The sequence below is a fragment of the Dermacentor albipictus genome, chromosome 5, assembly GCF_038994185.2.
Source record: "Dermacentor albipictus isolate Rhodes 1998 colony chromosome 5, USDA_Dalb.pri_finalv2, whole genome shotgun sequence".
Taxonomy (NCBI): domain Eukaryota; kingdom Metazoa; phylum Arthropoda; class Arachnida; order Ixodida; family Ixodidae; genus Dermacentor; species Dermacentor albipictus.
In genome coordinates this window covers 13781741-13801116 of record NC_091825.1, presented here as the reverse complement: position 1 = coordinate 13801116, position 19376 = coordinate 13781741, and the positions used below count along the sequence as shown (strand labels likewise).

Below are 19376 nucleotides of genomic sequence, written 5' to 3'. Positions count from 1 at the left end.
TAATGGTATTCTGCCTTGGAAAGTTTTGGCAAAATGGCACTGGCGTCTGCACACTGCTGCATCTGAAGCAATTCACGTGCCACTGCTCAAAATACACTGCAAGCGGGATGAGCAACAAGACTGAGACCACGTAAAAAAATGGTGACAAAGTGCCACTGCAACCGCTGAGGTGAACTATTCCACCAAGGGGGTGCTTTTAGCAACGTGCAGCAGCACCTTGTTGTGGTCCTTAGCATCTCCCCAAGTTCACTTGTTAAAGAGCCCCTCACTAGGTCACATAGTAAATTTTGGTTATATGCTGGAAGTTGTTACGTGCCCTCTAAGGAGCGTTCTACTGCAAGAATTTTTCAAATTGGTTCATTAATAGCTGAGATAGAAATATTTTAGTGCTGCGAACTCATGATTTCAGGAGGGGAGTGTCACCGCAAACATAACGCTCTCTCTACTTGCACCCGTCTAGCCTCCGCCAGCGAAATTCCTTCCCTGCATTCTCCCATACCCGAGCTGGAGGATCGCATGATGCATATGTCACGAGCCCCACCTCCATTTTTTTTTTCCTCGCTTTTTTTGCTCTGTGGTGCACTTCCGCTGGCAGTCTCTTGTGTGAGCTATTGTGTTTGTTTTGTTTTGTGCAGCGCACAATTTTGTGCACTGTGCATGAGAACACCTGACTACCAGTATAAGCCAGTGTTACACAAAGACTGATGCACATAGATGCAAGCGGATCAGAGCATAATCTCAAGCTGGGACATGGTAGAGAACGACATAGTTTTACTCTCTGCGTGCGCTACTGCACGAGATGGGAACAAGCAGACCAAACGGAAGTACATCTTTCTTGCAACGGCACAAAGTAAAACAAAGACATGCAGACATGCAGTTTGTATGTCTTATTATTTCTCTAAACATTAATTCGTCTATCTTAAGCAATAGATCAAACAAATAACTGCTGTTGCCTCGAATAATTCCCAAAATCACGTGCCACTATTAGCGACATTATAGCACTGCCATGCATGTAGGCACACCTGTGCGATATACGTCGACTCACCAGCTGGGAGCATGGAAATCATGAAAAAATGGCACTTGGTTTGAAATTTAAGCTCTTTCTGCGGTGCACAGGGATGAAGTACTATGCAGACTAGCGTGCAGTGCATGCACTGTGCTTATCGGCTCAAAATGGTCAGACCTGGTGAGGGGCCTTTTAACCTCCGAATTTCTATGGCCACATGTTCATCTTCCAAGTCTTTTCTCCAACACATTTTGCTCATTTACTAATTAGCTTTATAGTCTACGTCTAATCATAGGTGTCTCAAAATGTGTGAGGCATTATTTAAACATTAATATGTTTATTAGTAATTCCAATCATAAACATCATCTTGGTGTACACAGTTTCCCACACAGTGCTTGAAAGAGATATGCACTTATGCCAGTGCAACATTCCCCTATTTGAGACAGTAAAAGCAACCTATTGGCATACTTGTGGAAAATAAAGAACACACCATTATGCATCATTATGCAACAACAGTTCATTAAAATTACAAACCACTGTAATGGGCATGTATCACTAAACTTTGACAAAATAAATAACTGCTAAGAGTGCATGTAATTGTTCACAAGGATGCTTACTGCCTGAGTGATTCCTTTCTTGGTTTCCTCGCTGATGGCACTGTCAAGCACAAAAGAATCTCCAAAGGTTTCTGCCTGAAAAAAAAAAAAAACTTTCCTCAAATAAGATGTCAGTAAACAACATAAAGATACATTCATGGTGGATTGGAAGTGCAAATGCACAGAATGAAGAAGAATGAGACACAACGAGCGTAGACTGGAACTAAATTTTATTCACACATGGAATAAATGAGAAAAACATGGATGAACAAAAAAAAGGGGGAAATTACACTGATCCCCGTTTCTTTTTTGTTTCCTCCTCTCCATGTTTTCCGCATGTATTTATTCTGTGTATGAATAAAATTTAGTTCCAGTCTGCGCTCGTTGTGTCTCATTCTTCTTCGTTGTGTGTGCTGCTTCCAATCAATTATGAATCTTGAAAGGGAAAACTGCTATAGCTATAGCTGCCCAGGCATGGCAGATTGCCCCCCGTCGCCTTTCTGAGTAGCAGGCAAGACATAAGTCTCTTTATGACAACCGTCATTGTGATGTCCAGTTCTTTGCCGGTGACCTTGTCCTCCTTTGGACTCCTTCACGGCGTGTGGGCCTATAGAAAATACTGCTCTCCCAATACTCTGGCCCTTACCGCATTGTCTGAAAGCTCAGTGATGTGATTTATGAAGTAGCCCCAGCCAATGCTTCCCTGTCGTCCACGTCAACTGATATCATCCGCGTGGGTCGTCTCAAGCCATATCATGCGGTTGCCATCTAGAAAGCGCTGGGCTGGCGCTTTCGCCACCGGGGGTTATGTCATAGTGCCACGAGAGGGACAGTGACGACGATCACCAACAAGACGAAAGAGACGACGTAGTGGGGCTAACCTAACGTTCAGCCATACTGGTTGTACCGGCCTATCATCTGCGGAGTAAACACGGTCCCATTTAACCTTATATCTCTGCCCGTTTCCATATCTCTTATACCACTCAACAAGATGCTGCATTCTTCAGGTATGAACCATTACAACGCGCCACTTAAGGCTTTTGCCTTAAGTGGGAGGCAGTGTGTAGGGGTAGCTGCCGCACCCACAATTTAGGCCGGCCAGCCATGTTACAAGCAACAGAACACGGTACACAGCCATGGTCCACAAATAGAACATGCCCTAGCATGTTCTGTTCTCGCACTACATGCTCGTGAGCCGTCTTCTTCACCGGCTCTGGAGGCAATAGTCACGCTGTTACAGGTCCCCCCTCCTAGTGCAAAGCATGACTGAAATATAGGCAAAAGGTGCGCATTGTTTTATACTTTGCAACTCGGCAAGCTGAGTTGAGGCATATTGGCCTGTTTTTGGCACGTGCGAGAGTTCAGGCAGTTGAGGGGAACAACGGAGAAGATGGTGTCGTCAAACGGCTTGCAGCGGTGGCAGTGGCGTTGGTAGTGGCAGTCATGGTAGTGTTGAGTTCCACAATCCGAGAGATATGTACCAGGCAGCACTGCCAGTGTAGGTTGTGAGCAAGTGATGCTGTAGTGCGAAAGCACGACCTGCTGTTGGTTGTCGTGGAAGCCCGGGCCTGTAGAAGTCGGAGCTCTGAAAGAAGACTACCTGGCAGCTCCCGACTTGCATGGAGATAGTGAAAGTGTTGGTCACTTGCATTGTTGACGTAGAAGTGGTTCTCAAGCTGAAGAAACTAGATGGCACAGCTGCTACTGTAAAACAGTGGTAGGCTATGCGTCCACGGAAGGTGTGAGCACAGAACATCGGAAGGCTTGCCTGCAGCTGCTTGCGGTGAAATCTCAAATGCCGATAGCATCAGGGATGCAGTGGTCACTGAAGGAATCACAAAGGTTGTGCTTGTGGCATCGCCCTGCCTGCGAGAGTGAAATTTGTGCCTAGTGAAGCTGATGGGAGAGCCTCTGTATCAGTGTTCAGTGAGGTGCCCCCGAATGAAAAGCGCACAGCCTGTAAAAACGTCCAAGGAATGAGAGCAACGAGCTGTGCAGTAGCCGAGAGCGCTCGCATTTGGCTGAGCGAATTCCTTGGAAAGAGCTGTCACACAGCTGCCTTTGAGCTGGGGAGTAGGCTTGCAGATCAAGTAGAGGCTTGATGCTAAGACCGGTGCAGCCGATGTGTAACGACAAGATGCAGAATAATGTGATGGTTCAGGTGGCGAGAGCTGTTGTGACCGAGTGCTCGAGGTGACGTAGTGAGCAAGGACGGCTGTCTGCAAGTCCCCGTAGAAGGCGGGGCCAGGGGGCGGCAGCCGAAGCCTGGAATTCAGCCGGAGCCTGGAACCTTGTTGAGACGGAAGTGGCTGCCCAGCTGGATGAACCAGATGTCCGGCATGTCGATGTAGAAATCCCGGACACCCTAGAACCACGGGGCATCTGCCAGATTGTGTGAGGCTGCGTCACTCACACCTTGGTAGAGTCGGTGCATTAATGCTGTCATGGTTGGGTTCACTCATTCGGGTCAACAATTTGTGGGAGGTGGCACAAGGACATAGTCGCCGTGGCCACGGTTTATTCAGGCCGGCCAGCGATGGTGTCACAGGATCTCGGGAGTGGCCGATACCGCGGCTGCTCAGGTAGAGTGCGCTAGCACGTTCTATTCTCGCACTACATGCTAGTGAGCCATTTTTTTCTTCACCGGCTCTGGAACCGATAGTTGTGCGGCTACATATATACAGTAGAACCTCGTTCATACATTTTGAAAAAAACCAGAAGAAAAAACGTACTTGGTGGGAAAACATACAATCCGAAGTAACCAAAAAATTTGATAGACTCAATTATTGTTGACATCTACGTACTGCAGAGCGTCACGGGTATTGTTACATCACGAGACTTCGATGCGCGTTGAGCTGGTGGTGCTCTGGCAGCAAGAGATGCATTTTGTTGTTTTCCTATTGCGCGGTGTTTTAAGAGGGCGACGGGAAACCGAAACGAAATCAAGCTATTGGGCGATGCTGGATGCCACCTTGCCCCGACTACCGCGGTGCGCGGTGCGCGTTCGGTTGGCTCTGGAAGAGAAATGTGATACCCACATTGCGCCGCCTGCAGCAGGGGATGGCGGCACATTTGGATAATCACCTACTAAAAGCGTGCAGTATGCTACCAATCACACTACGTGCCACGTACTGTGAAACAGATAGGTGAAGGTGCTTATCACAATAGGTTTGGCAGCGATAGTGTGAATTCGGTGTTTTATGGCCCAGGCAGAGATTTGCTGGTATTGGAATGAGAAACTGCATGCACTGTCATTTTCACGTGAGACAGGCAGCTATATACTGTTCTTGATCGTGCACGCCTCATGCCTTTCCTTGTTCACATGGGATCTAGTGGGCAGAAAACGTACAAGATCACAGTCTGCAGCAGGGAAGGGCGGCACATTTCGGTTATCGCCTATTAAAAGCATGTGCTATGCTTCCTATGGCACCAGGCGCTGTGAAACAGATAGGCGAAGATGTTTATCGCAATAGGATTGGTGGTGATAGCTGTGAATGCCATGTGCAATGACCCTGAAGATTTGCTGGTACCGAAATGAGAAACTGACTGTGCACCAGCGTTTTCACATGAGACAGGCGGGCAAGTATTGTGGTGAAGCTGCAGCAGTGGGCAGCTACATACAGTCGAACCCACTTATAACAATATTCAAGTGCCACGAAAATTTCATTGTTAGAACCAATAATTGTTATAACCGGGTTGCATGAAAAAAAAATATCACAATAGGGGATGGCGTAGCTGTTCTGAGAAAGCTATAATGGTGGGGAGGTCAGTTCTCCTCCCCACCACCTTCTGATTGTGTTGAGTCATTTAACTGTTTAACTCTGCTTCCTGCATGCTCTGATTGCATGATGTTAACAAGCCGTGGCTGTCGGTGTTCAAGAATGGCACTGCTAAACAACTGCAAAGAAGGGTCTTGTTGCAACTGGGTCGCAAGCCCCAAGGGTAGCGTTGGCCTGGCGGCCTGGGGCACAACTGGAAGCATCCAAAGGTCCTGGCAAAGCATGAGTCGACTGCTAACAGAACAACTTGTTTATTCTGGCATCACAAAAGAGTGACCGGTCAGGTCGACCGAAGTGGAGAGACGGGAGAGCACGCTACTCGACGGAAGAATTCGGAGCCTCTCTCTTGGCGTCCGGGGGCAGCTGCTTTTATACTCTCGGAGGTGAGGGCAAGAAGGAACGTCTCGGGATGAGGCCATGTGACGGCGGGGCACGGACATGCTGAGAGACAGGTTGAGACAAGAAGGTGACGCATCCGCCAGGCCGGCGCCGGTCAGACCTCCTCGCTTCACACTTGGAGAGCTCCTCTCCCCGGCTGCCGCGCTTTGACAAGCGTGGGCACCAACATGCACACACACACACACACGCACACTTGAAGACACGTGACATTGAAACATGCCTGGACGCGCTTGGTGGGGAGGCGTTGCGGCGGCGCTGAACGGGCCAAAATGTCCGCCGCTTTGAACGAAGCTCGGCGTCCATTGCATCCGCGCCGGCTATACCGCGCGTCGTAGGCGAAACGTAACAGTCTCGGGTGGCAAGTGACATACGAGCTCTGCCAAGGCATCGCTTTGGTGGCCTCAAGAGATGCCTTTTAAAAAATGCGGGAACGTTGCCGCGGCAGCATCTCAGCTTGAGAAATCCAGAAGAAATGCTGGAGCGAGATAACCACAAGCATCTCACCAAGCACTTCCCACTGGCTTGCACGAGAAAACCGCATGTTCGTCAGCCTTGCTTGCTTTACGCAAAGCTTGCAGACATCCTTCTCCCAGGTGTCCAGGTGCTCCACGTAGTGAAGCAGAATGTCCCTTGCGAAAACAAGCCCATGAGGGACTGAATCATCTACAGGACCTCCCTTGGGGACAATGCTGAGGCAGCCTGCCCCACCACATCAGCGCTGCTATCGTGGCCATCACAGTCACTATCCGATGCAAGCAAGTTTGCAACGATTGCCTCATCAGTTAGAAGCACTTAGTTTCCAAATCTATAGCAGTGTGCTTTTTTTTCACTGGCAACGTCGTGCACTGCTGATGATCAGCAGGCGGATCACCCATCTTCTGTTTTGGCGGCAAGTCAAATGAGGCTGAGAAACAACGTGGCCAGGAATGACTTCGATGCAACGAACAAAGTCAAGCATGAGTGATCTAAGCCATTAGCAAAATTGTGCAGAATGAGGGCCAGAGAATAAAGGACCAACTGTGAGGGCCGAGCGAGCAGTCTGGGAGCACTGCCGGCAGCGCTGTCAGCGCAGTTGGTGCAGTCAGTTTGTGCTTCGGAAGGTGGCGAGGCGCAGAGCTATGGGCACAGCGCATCTGTGTTCAGAGGGATGGAAGGGTGACAGGAGGGATGCGCATGAGGCTGGCGTGCATTTCGCATGCAGAGAAGTGTGCGGCAGCAGTTGGGGCGGTGGACGGTCATGCAGAGGCTCGCATTCCACTTTTCTTTTCTCTTTTCAAAGATTTCGCATTCCATTACCTTTCGGCAGACACCCAGCAGCCAAACTTCATCGTTACAACTGATAATGTGCCATGGGGACATTGCAGTAAGCGGGTTATTTCCCCATGATAAACATACAGAAGTTGACGGTGCAGCAGGTTTTCATTGTTATCACCGATGTATTGTTAAGGCTGATGTCGTTGTAAGTGGGTTTGACTGCATTGCTCTCGATCGCGTGCACCTTGTGCATTTTCTTGTTTACAGGTGGTCTAGTGGCCAGAAAACGTATTATACGATCACAGTTTGGCGATGTACTGACTGTTGGTGCCAAAAAATCGTGTCTTCCGGGAACATCTGAACCGGCAAAAATGAGCGTAACTCTATCGGGCAATTTTTTGTGTTCTTGGTGGCGAATGCTGGCACCAAGAAAACGCACGTAATGGGAACATATCAATGAGGCTCTATTGTATACAAATAGTAATGACTTCTTTGTAGTCTTCGGCACTGACTTAGTTTTTTCTTTGGTAGCCCCCTGTGACAACATATATATATATATATATATATATATATATATACACAGTCGAACACGGATATATCGAACTCGAAGGGGATCGCGAATTAATTCGATATATCCAAAATTCGATATAAAAAATACAGGCCCAGAGACTTTACCTGTGGCGGACGATGACCTACCGATCGGCGCATCCAAGAATGACAACTATTTCCGCACACACGACGCAACGTAATGCTTTATTTCGGTGAAAAAAAATCGCTTATGTTGGTCTGCTTCTTCGCCTTGCAAATGAAATTAAAGACGCCAACCTCGATCTTATCGAGGCTGTTCAGGTGTGAAAGCCCGGTTCCTTCCATGTCGCCGCAACAACGGCGAATCGAGCTGAACGCTGCCGCCACTTCAGCGGCGGAGTACGAGCGTGTAGCCGCGTCCTCGTCCGGACGATCTTTGTCGCCACTCGAGCTGTCAGCCTGGGTCCCTCCGACTGCAGCTACAATATCCTCGTCGGCGAGGCTCGCAACAGCCTGAACATTGCTGTCAACGTTCACATAATCGTCAGCAGACACTTCGGCTGGAACGGCAGCCGGGAAAAGGGATGACAACTCGCGAAACGCGTCGTCCATGCACTCGTTGTCGCCGTCTTCGCAGGTTTCAGGAAGTTTGGCTGTCACGAGGCCTGCCTTCCGGAAGCAGTTGGCCACAGTATCCTGCTTCACGTCTCTCCAGGCGCCCGTCATCATTTGAATGGCCCCCAGCAGGTCAACCTTAGGCTCGGTGCCCATGCGGAGGTTCACCAAAAGCCTATCAATGAGTTGCCTCCTGTAGCCGACTTTGAACGACTTAATGATGCCCTGGTCGAGCGGCTGCAACTTTGCTGTCGTGTTCGCCGGCAGAAACTTGAGCGCGATGTTTCCGAGCTTGCAAGTGGTGTGATGGGCCGAGCAGTTATCGACGAGGAGGCAAGCGTGACGCCCCGATTTGCCCAGTTCGGCGTCCCACGCTTGCAGCCATTCTGTGAACAGCTGACGCGTCATCCACGCCTTCTTATTGAAGGCGTAGCGAACGGGCAGCTGCTTACAGTTTTTGAAGCAGCGCGGTGCCCTTGCTTTGCCAATCACAAAGGGCTGGAGCTTTTGAGAGCCATCCATGTTAGCAGCGAGCAGAACGCTTACGCGGACTTTGCTCATCTTGCCCCCGTGACACGTGCTGCCCCGGACGTCGAGCGTCTTGCTGGGCAGCATCTGCCGAAACAACCCGGTCTCGTCGGCGTTGAAGATTTCCGCGGATGAAAACTTCGCGCAAATTTCCGGCCATTCCTTCGAAATCCACTGCTGGATGTCCTGGCTGATGACGGCTCCGCTTTCCCCAGAAATGGTTTTGCCAACTATCTTATGGCGGTTCTTAAACCTCTGCAGCCACCCTGTGTTGTCGGCGAAGTTGTCATCACCGAGTGCAGCGGCAAACCATTTGGCTTTAGCCATTAGCATTGGACCATCCACAGGAATGTTCTTAGCCCGCACCTCTAAAAACCACGCGTAGAGGGCCTTTTCAACTTTCTCGTGGGCAGGAGCACGCACACGACAAGCTCCCGACGTTCGTAACTCCGCCGCTTTCGACTTTATGTCCGCCTTGTTTTTTAACAAGGTGCTTAGAGTGCTCCGAGGAATCCCGAAGTCGTCTGCCACCGTCGCACTTTTCTCGCCCGCCTCAACACGCTGAATGGCTTTCAGCTTTGTCGCAAAGTCCAGGTTCTTGCGCTTCTTGATGCTGCTTGTGATTGCTGCGGCCATAGCTTCCGCGTCAGCTCACCACGCTCCGGTCACACGTGTCGCGAGACGCACGCAAAACAATAATGAACACAAAACACAAGAACGCGCACAAAACACGAATTCACGTGCGCAGCCACCGCCAACAAAGCGCTCGTGATGGCCACCTCCGAGGGCGACAGCGACGTACGAAAGGCACGAGGTGTGGTCGTGTGGTTGGCTAAGCAAAACTCATGAAAAAGCAACAAGAAAAAAAAAAGGCAAAAGGAGGAGGCCACCGCCGCCTTCGTTCCTGGCTACCTTTTCCGAGCCGATCACTATGGTTACGCAGGGGAAGGATGAGAGACATTGGGAGAGAGAAAAAGAAAAGCAGTTCCGCAAGCAGGGCGTTGCCGCAAGTCGGAGAGCGTGCGCAGCGGGAGTACCGTCCGAGCCTCCCTCCCTCTCGCTCTCACATTTCCCGAGCCTTTCGGGGGAGGCGCGGAGCACGCGGGTGCAGCGAGTGCCGAGATCGCGCGGCGTTCTATATATCCAATGGCGGGTAAAATTATCGTTCGATATAAACGTACGAATTTCTATACTTTTACACAGAATTTTTAAGGGGATAATTTACGAGTTCGATACAGACAATAATTCGATATATGTGGGTTCGATATATCCGTGTTCGACTGTATATATATATATATATATATATATATATATATATATATATATATATATATATATATATATATATATACACTGTAAGATAATTGGAAATGGACAGTGCAAGACTGTCAGTAACCCTTCAATGTGTGTTTACGCAGCATTATGAAGGGTGATGAAAAGGCCTTGTTGAACAAAAGGCCAATATTTCGATGAAGATTCAGTTCAATGCCAGTGCCATATGTACATGTGTGCCTCGCTTTGTCCCCTTTTCATGCACTGCAGGTTATTGGTGAGAAGCAAGCCAGTGATTACGATTACACAATGTTGTCTCTGCACTTTTTATTGTAAACTAAACTCCCTCTTTACAAAAGAAGGAAAGTCAATCTTTAGTAGTTTTATAATTTATATTTAAAGTATGTCTATTGATGAAACATATTTATACTCTGATATACTGCAGTTTGAATGCATTTATCTCTCACGCATGGACACCCGAATGGCTGCAGATGCTAGAGCTCTGCGGAGGCGCAGTCAAGTTGGTGGTTAGGCACCAGCTTATGGGGGCACCAGTATCCATACACATCAGACATTTTTACTACACTCCTAAAATATAGTGGCATACGATTTTTGAGGCCAAATCGAATGCGAATCAAATACGAATTGAATAGTGCCACAAGCGAATAAAACAAAATTGAATATTGAATAGTTTTTGAATAATGAACAGCCATTATCGAAGTTAATATAAAACAATGTTCGTGTCCTAGTATTTTTAAGGTTAACAAGTCTCAGTCGTTACATAGTACATTATCAGGCGTTGTATATTAAAAAGTCGCAATTTTGCCTGAAACGCGAAGCGCCGATTGTGATAGCAAATTAGCAGTTCGCTATACTAAGTAAGGATAGTAATTTTATCCATCGTATAAACTTGTAAACATTAACTTACTAACTGAATTTACAGAGAAGGTGTCACACCTGCACAGGTAAACAGGAACCAATCTCGCTTGAAGACCGCGGAAACTCACTGTCGAAATTCTGGAGTGAGGAATCGCAGCAGTAGCAGCGAGCTAATTGACCTTCGTGCATATCTTGCTTTAACGTGAACGAAACGTCGAGAGCTTAGTGCATACGAAGCTGCCGGCACTATGCGCTCTCTGCACACATTGCGGATCGCTTTCAAGATACAGCAGCCACCGGTCAAGAATGCACCCTCCCCCCCCTGACTCGCCTCCGTGCCTTGCACGCGACACGAGAGGGCACACTTGCGGCCTGAATGTGGCTCAATCACGAGATTGAGCCACATTCACTGGCTCACCCTCACACACTGAATACGGCATGCTGCGACAGTTTTATTGCCCTTGAACTTTATACGGAACGACACAGCGGTGGCAGAAATGCCCTTGGAGTGTCCATATAATTGCTATCATAATAAAAGCACAAATGGAGCATTAGGAGCAAACAAGTAGTTTTTTCACATACACAGGAATGTTCAGGGAGAGCATGAATGATTGTTGTATGGCCTGTAAAGTATGGCTACCTAAGAGACATAGCCTGCTCCACTATGCAATTTATTAAAGTGAAGCTTTCTTTGCCTCTTCCTTCGACTTTCCCACTGCTGCTGTCGCGCACACTGCCTTGGGGGCGTGTTCAGAGCGTGTTATGACAGGCGCGAGTCAGACAGGAAAGGCGACAGGGGAAACTCGTTTTCATTCCACCGCATCAAATGTGCTCAATGCCCTCTGAAGCTCCCTGGGGGTCGCCACTTTAGTTGCTTGACAGCTGTAATTATCCCTGACCCCCCCCAGAAGCATTGTAGAAACTGCAGCACTTCCCTTTCTACTAATGTGCGAGGCCAGAGGGAACACAGAAAGAACTGTAGAGAGGAGGAGAAGGAGAGGGAGGAGAAGAGGCCGTTCCCATACAAGAGAGGGGGGGGAGGTGACATGAGTAGGCAGGCAAACCCCACTACTATACGACAGCGGTTGCAGGGAAACGGCTGCCCCGGAGAGCTGCCCCGGAAAGGCGGTGGTCCCGGGTTCGAGTCCCGGACCAGGACGAATTTTTCTTCAACTATGAGGCTTTTCTTTCGAGGAACCCGTATGGGTTTCCTTTGTAGCAATTGCTACGAATGGGTGGATGTCTGATTTTCCCTTTATTCATTACTTCTCTTCACCTTGCGGGTTTCCGCAGAACTACTACGTCAAGCTCTATATGTGTTTTCATTTCATGACATATTGAGGCAAATAATTTGAGAGAGACATGTAGCAGAGTCAGAAATCATTGAACCTCTGATCTGCAGGTCAAGCACATCGGTTTTTATATGATTCGTCAAAGGCTCCAGTGTAACCGCTGGTGCTGCTTGGTTTCCAGTAAATAGTACTATACAATTAGCACCGCGCATACAATTAGATTACAAAACAATCGCAAACCATGACAATCAAAACAAGTGCGAACGACAGGTGATGCGAACAGACGAAATGAGCTCCAGCTAAAACCAGATATAAGTATGCATTCAGTGGGTCCACATGAAACCAGTTTCCCTTATGCACGTCACTGAAGGGGCTGTTTTGAATGGTCTCCGCCGTTAGTGGCTCGTGTCTTTCATTTGCCACTCCGTGTTCGCTCATTTATCTTTTGCTGTTGTGCTCGTTCGCTCCGTTACTCTGCCGCCACTCGCTGGTCATTAAGGGTTGCGCTGCGCTCTAAAAGGAACTGTTTGCCCCTATCATTGGACTATCCATATCTCCAAAATTTGCCTAGGACTTACCTCAGTTCTGTGACCGGTGGCCTTAACGAAACGCTCGAACTCAGCATTGCTGACCTCATGCACGTCGATGTAGAAGTCATCAACACGAACTGGCCTTGCAGGATTTTCACCATCAGCTACAAAGATGGGCTTGTCTGTCCCCATCACGAACTCACCGCCCCGCACAAACACCATCTGGTTGGTTCTCGGGTGCTCTGTGCTGCTCCAACCTGGACAGAAGTCCCAACATGGAAGTCGCTTTCAAAAGTGCCTCTTGTGCAAGTTTTATCACTGATAACACATTTGCAGCAATTCTCTGGGTATACAAAAGAGCACATCTAAACATTTTGCTAACCCACACCAGCTCCTGTTACAAGTCAGACAGCTACTATAAAAAGCCTCACAGCCTTTATTTATATATTCAATGAGTACTATGTCAAACATATGTGATTTTCAATAGGACTGGTATGACTACACTTCAGTCAAGGTAAGTCTTGTTTTGGAGGAAGAAACATAACAGACAAGAACACTGCAGAGCTATGCCTGGAGGCAAAAAACACTACACACATATATGTACTTCTTCTCTATACATATACACACACACATATATAATGTAACATATATGGAAACTGACCCTTGCAACGTACCCGAAACCTCTCGAGTGAGGCTAGCTTAGCAGGACTCTGAAGAACTATCAGACATTGTTTGGGATATGATCGGCTTTAGTGAGATTACAGCTGATGAGGCTTATAGATTGGTGAATAACGGACATGTCCTCTGCTACAGAGGTTTCCTAGATAAGAAGCAATACGGGGTAGGATTCCTAATCCATAACGACATAGCGGGCAACATTGACAAATTCTACAGCATTAATGAGAGGTTAGCTGTAGTTGTAATCAAACTTAACAAGAGGTATAGATTAAAGGTAGTACAAGCCTATGCTCCAACATCAAGTCACGATGATGGGGAAGTAGATCAGCTTTATGGAGATGTTGAATATGCGATGAGAAAAGAGCAAACACAGTACACTGCAGTAATGGGCGACTTCAATGCAAAAGTGGGGAAAAGCAGGCTGGTGAACGAGCAATTGGCAACTACGGCGTCGATTCTAGGAGCACTAGAGGAGAGATGCTGGTATAATTCGCAGAGAGGAATAAGCTTTGAATAATGAATACCTTTTTCAGGAAGCGTAGCAACAGAAAGTGGACCTGGAAAAGCCCTAATGGTGAACAAGAAATGAAATTGACTTCATACTTTCTGCTGATCCCAGCATAGTGCAGGATGTAGACGTGTTAGGCAGGGTAAAGTGCAGTGATCATAGGTTAAAGAGGGCTAAGATTCACCTGAATTTGAAGGGAGAAAGAGCCAAATTAGTCAAGAAGAAAGAGGTCAACCTAGAGGTAGTAAGGGTAAAAGCAGACAAATTCAGGCTGGTACTTGCAAACAAATATGCAGCCTTAGAACAGAGAGATGATGATGACATAGAGCTAATGAATGAAACCGTAACTACGCTAGCTTCAGAGGCCGCAAGTGAAGTGGGAGGCAAGACACCAAAGCAACCAGTAGGCAAGCTCTCCCAAGTAACAAAGGACCTAATAAAGAAATGACAAAGAATGAAAGTGTCCTTCTCAAGAGATAAGATAGAATAAGATAAGATAGGCCTCTCTATATAGCTTTCATAGATTACGAAGAGGCATTTGATTCAGTAGAGATACCAGCATTTGTAAAGGCATTGTGTAATCAAGGAGTACAGACTGCTTACGTAAATACCCTGGAAAATATCTACAGAGATTCCACAGCCACCTTGATTCTTCACAAGAAAAGTAGGAAGATACCTATAAAGAAAGGGGTGAGACAAAGAGACACAATCTCTCCAATGCTATTCGCTGCGTGCTTGGAAGAAGTATTCAAGCTATTGAACTGGGGAGGCTTAGGAGTAAGGATCGACGGCAAATATCTCGGCAACGTTCGGTTTGCCAATGACATTGTTCTACTCAGCAACAATGCAGATGAGTTACAAATGATTGAGGACCTTAACAGAGGGAGTGTGAGGGTGGGGTTGAAGATTAATATGCAGAAGAAAAAGATAATGATGAATTGGGCAATGGAACAAGAGCTCAGAATCGCCAGTCAGCCTCTAGAGTCTGTGAAGGAGTACATTTACCTGGGTCAATTAATCACAGGGAACTCTGATCATGAGAAGAAAATTCATAGAAGAATAAAAATGGGTTGGATAGCATATGTCAGACATTGTCAGCTCCTGACTGGAAGCTTAACATTATCATTGAAAAGGAAGGTGTACAATCAGTGCATTTTACCAGTGCTGACTTTTGGGGCAGAGACTTGGAGACTGACAAAGAAGCTTGAGAACAAGTTACAGAAACAGAGCACCTTGGATAGGAGAGCAAATAGGTATAGATGATATTCTAATTGACATGAAGAGGAAAAAACTGGAGCTGGGCAGGTCATGTAATACGCCGGTTAGATAACTGTTGGACCATTAGGGTAAGAGAATAGGCACCAAGAGAAGAGAAACGCAGTCGAGAACAGCAGAAGACTAGGTGGAGCGATGAAATTAAGAAATTCACGAGGCTAGTTGAAATCGGTTGGCGCAGGACAGGGGTAATTGGAGATTGCAGGGAGGGGCATTCGTCCTGCAGTGGACATAAAACAGGCGGATGATGATGATATATGTACACATAGATGTGCTCCTTCTGAACAAATGTTTCGTATTAACAGTGCTATAAACCTCAAGTCAATGATAGAACCTTGTTCTTTTCAAAGCTGAACATGTAGCCTCTACACTTCGTGTGACATACAGTGGTAAACTGTTGGTCTCCAGTGCACACTTACTCAAAATGCTGGCCTTATAAGATAGTCACTGTTAAGGAGCGTAGCCGAAATTTTTTCGCGCTGTCATGCACTACAGACCAAAACAACCTCCGGCACTGCAAATAATTCTGGATTTTGTCTAGAATGTCATTTTCACACTCAAAAAGACATAATTCAGCGCGAACATTGCGAACTCGGGCTTGATTACGTGACAGCGCCGATGCACTTAGAGTCACATAAGACAAGGAACGCTACCCAAGCACGAAGTTTCAAGGGCGTTTTGATGGCGAGCAGGCTTGTTGCGGCATCTCGCGGAGGCCGCGGAATCTACGGAGTGCGTGGATTTCAATTCTGAAACTTAATGGGTATAAAATTCCCCAACTTTTGGTTTAAAAGGTGCATTGACATCCACAAGGCCGTGCTTTAGATTTTAAATTCCATAACATTGGGGGTTTCAAGTTATAAACGTTTCATGCGAAATGTGCATCGAGTTTTCTAAAGTTGTCCATAATACCATGCGAAAGAAGCGAAATCAACGCACTATCACACAGGTTGACAGTGAACGCAGTGAGGTCCGATTAGACGAAGTGTTGTGGTGGTTTATTTGTGTCGTCATGTCACAGAAAAGAATATCAAAATTTTTTTCACGTGCACCAAAGCATCCCTGTCAAGACACTAAGCCAGCAGAGGTAACTACGTAGTTATTTTTTTTTAGTTTGACTTTTATTCGTGAGGACCCATTGAGCTTTAATTTTCTTGTTCTTGCTACCCGCGGGCTGCCAGAGCCAGCCAGAGCGCATACATTCTTTTCATGTTGCCCCGACTACCATGCGGGCACTTTGGTGTGCGTTCATTTTTGTCTGGCCGAGTAGATTTTCACCTGGCAGAGTTTTAGATGCTTTCCTCCAAGCAGATGAGAAAAAGAAACAATGGTCGCTCGCTGCCATCACTGTGGGGACTCGACAGATTGCAACGTACTCACTTGAGCGCAACCTCTCCAGAAAGCCTTGTCTCAGCAGTGTAGGATACCGAGCAGTATGCATATGATTCTCTGTGGACCAAACGTCTCTCATTTTCTTCGGCATTCCCTCGGTAATCACATTAGGTGCCCAAAGTAGTCATTTGATTGTGACCAACCTGCTTGCCTTCGGGTTTTTCATTTCGGTGCCCCTGCCCCACTAAAGAAAAAGAAAGACATTGTTGTGCGCAGCGAATTTTCGAGTGGTGAAAGTTCAATTTTGTTACTTTTTTTGCGGAAGGAGACGATCCGCGGGACGCTTCAGTTGCCGGATACTCTTAATATACTATTGCAATAGCAATTATATGGACACTTAAGCGAAGTTCCCGCTGTCGCCACCACCCTAATGTTCCATATGAGGTCCAGGGGCGATAACATCAAGATTGCACGCTGCATGCTGCATGAGCGAGTGAAAGCGTAGGTGGTGGCATAGGTGAGCCGACAATGGTGCATTAGTCATCCATGCAGAATGTAGAAAAGCGGGGAGGAAGTGCGCCGCCTTCCATTGTGCACGATACATCGGGGTGAGGGGCCTTAGGATTCTGTGAATCTGTGAACGCGCAACATGTTTATTCACCTTGTTTGACGCATTATATACTGTGACTTTTTCTTATCTATGTAAATTTATTGGAAACTTATATGCATATTTATATATCTTATTGCGAGGTTTTGTGCATACGTGCAGTGAACTTTGTTTCCAGTGACACTTATTTGCCCTAAATCAAGCTGCATCTTCGCATTTGTATTTTCCATTGTATCTTCACCTTTCTAATGTACGAGGGCGAGCCAAATGAAGGTGAGCCTACTCTTCCCATGCAATAATGGTTGGGTTCATTATCTGCGAGGCATGCGCGCAGCACACAGGCATCTCTCATTTACAAAAGTGACAGGCAGGTGTGAGGATAAACGTTCTTTATTGCTCCCATACACTGTGTTGAACAGGGCTGTGTGACATAATAGACGCTCCAAAAGTTGAACAGTGTGGTGTCATGAGGTTTTTGACAGCTGAAGGTGTTTCCCAAAATGAAATCAGTTGCCGTATGCCTGCCGTGTATGTTGAACATTGTATTTCATTGGCCACTGTGAAGCATTGGAGCAAACGGTTCAAAGAAGGATGTGAAAGTTGCAAATACGATCCAAGACCGTCCCAAAACCACCATGCAATCACCCCCAACACATTGCAAAGGTTACTGAGCTGATTAGACAAGAACGGAGGACAAGCATCGATGAACTGGCAGAGCATGCGAACATCAGCCACAGTTGGGTTCACACCATAATTCATGAAAATCTTGGTTATCGCCTTTGTGTGTGCAATGTATGCCCAAGATTTTGAACCACTGCTAGAAGACGGAGAGGTTCGACGCTGCCTTGGCTCATGTGATCCGGTATCACAATGAGGGCGACGACTTCTTGTCTGCAATTGTGACCGAGGACGAATCATGTTGCCACTACTACGAACCTGAAACATGACGGAAAAGGTTACAGTGGAAACCACTCCAAAGAATGCAACGGCCGTAATTTCTGCCGGAAAGGTGTTGTTGACTTTTTTTTCTATCATAACATAACAAACGACATGGAAATTTGACGAATGGGGTCATCTTGCTCTACAACAATGCCCGTCCCTACGTCGCTGATATAGCTAACAGAAAACTGGCAAAGTTGAACTGGGAAACGCTGCAACATCCACCGTACAGCCCAAACCTGTAGCCTTGCGACTTCCACATTTTGGGGCAATTGGAAAAAAAAAAAAGCAGCTCAAGGGAACCAGGTTCGTGTCGGACAATGACGTGAAAAAGTCAGTTACAGACTTTTTGAAGCAGCAACCCAAGGAGTTCTATAAGACATGAATCACACGACTCGTTAGTCAGTGGGACAAATGTCTAAATGGTCATGGAGACTACTTTTAAATAAAGTACACCGTTTGTCATACATTCGCATCGGCTCGCTTTTATTTGACTCGCTCTCGTACATTTTGCAGAACTCCTGCTTTTTATATGTGCTCTCTGTTCCGACTATAATTTCGGCGCAATTACTCAAAATACACGACCGGTGACAGCTGCTCCTGCGCAATACATTGGAACAAAGAACAGCGTCATTGAGATTTTCCTCTGGCCATTGCATTTGTACAAAAATGTAAACAAGGTTCTTGAATGACAAAGTTTCATTTAAAAAATTTGTCCTCAACTTGTTTATTTCATGACCTTTACATTTTTCATATAAGCGGCATGCACTGCTTTGCTGGTTTCGAACTGATATAATTCTAAAGTTCATGTGCTGTTTCCTTTAGTTATTAAACAGGCAAGAAACATCGAACCAATATCAGTTATTTTGGGTACAACTTTTGGGACATACGAGTATATTCTTTCATGAAAAAATACACATTTTACTTGTCTTCACAGTATGTAGCATTGAAATTCGTTTGCAGCATATTTGGCAATGGCAATGCGGTTATTATTCATGTATTTGATCCTTCAACAAATTCCATAACAGAGAAGCTGAGCTGCAACGTCAGCCCCCCAAACGAATTTCTGGTTATGCCACTGTCACTGTTCACTCGCTTATTTTTCACTAATTACCATGGAATACATCTAAGAAGCCCAGTAAAAGGAAAATGACGAGTTGATGTTAAAAAATGTTCGAAGTCTCACTCGTGTTTAGAAGAGAGCCTTTTTAAGCAATAAGATTATGTAAATTTGCACAGAACAAGAAAAGGGCACTCTGCTGCGAATGCCAGCCCGATATAGTGTGTTGTACCCTTTACAAGAGGTGAGTAGTCATTTACTGATAATACAGAGATAATTATGTTGCACTTCATCATCAG

At 46.6% G+C, this 19376-nt stretch overlaps 1 protein-coding gene across 2 annotated transcripts in view; it reads right to left on the bottom strand.

The window, feature by feature from the left end:
* Positions 1–19376, bottom strand: part of LOC139059844 (formylglycine-generating enzyme) — a 148698-nt gene that overhangs the window by 108881 nt on the left and 20441 nt on the right. For both annotated transcript variants that reach the window (XM_070538280.1, XM_070538279.1), the window contains exons 2-3: positions 12727–12935; positions 1624–1698 (exon numbers count right to left, since the gene is read on the bottom strand). In XM_070538280.1, the coding sequence (XP_070394381.1) occupies positions 1624–1698; positions 12727–12900 (249 nt within the window). In that variant the 5' untranslated portion in view covers positions 12901–12935. The remainder of the gene's footprint in view (positions 1–1623; positions 1699–12726; positions 12936–19376) is intronic.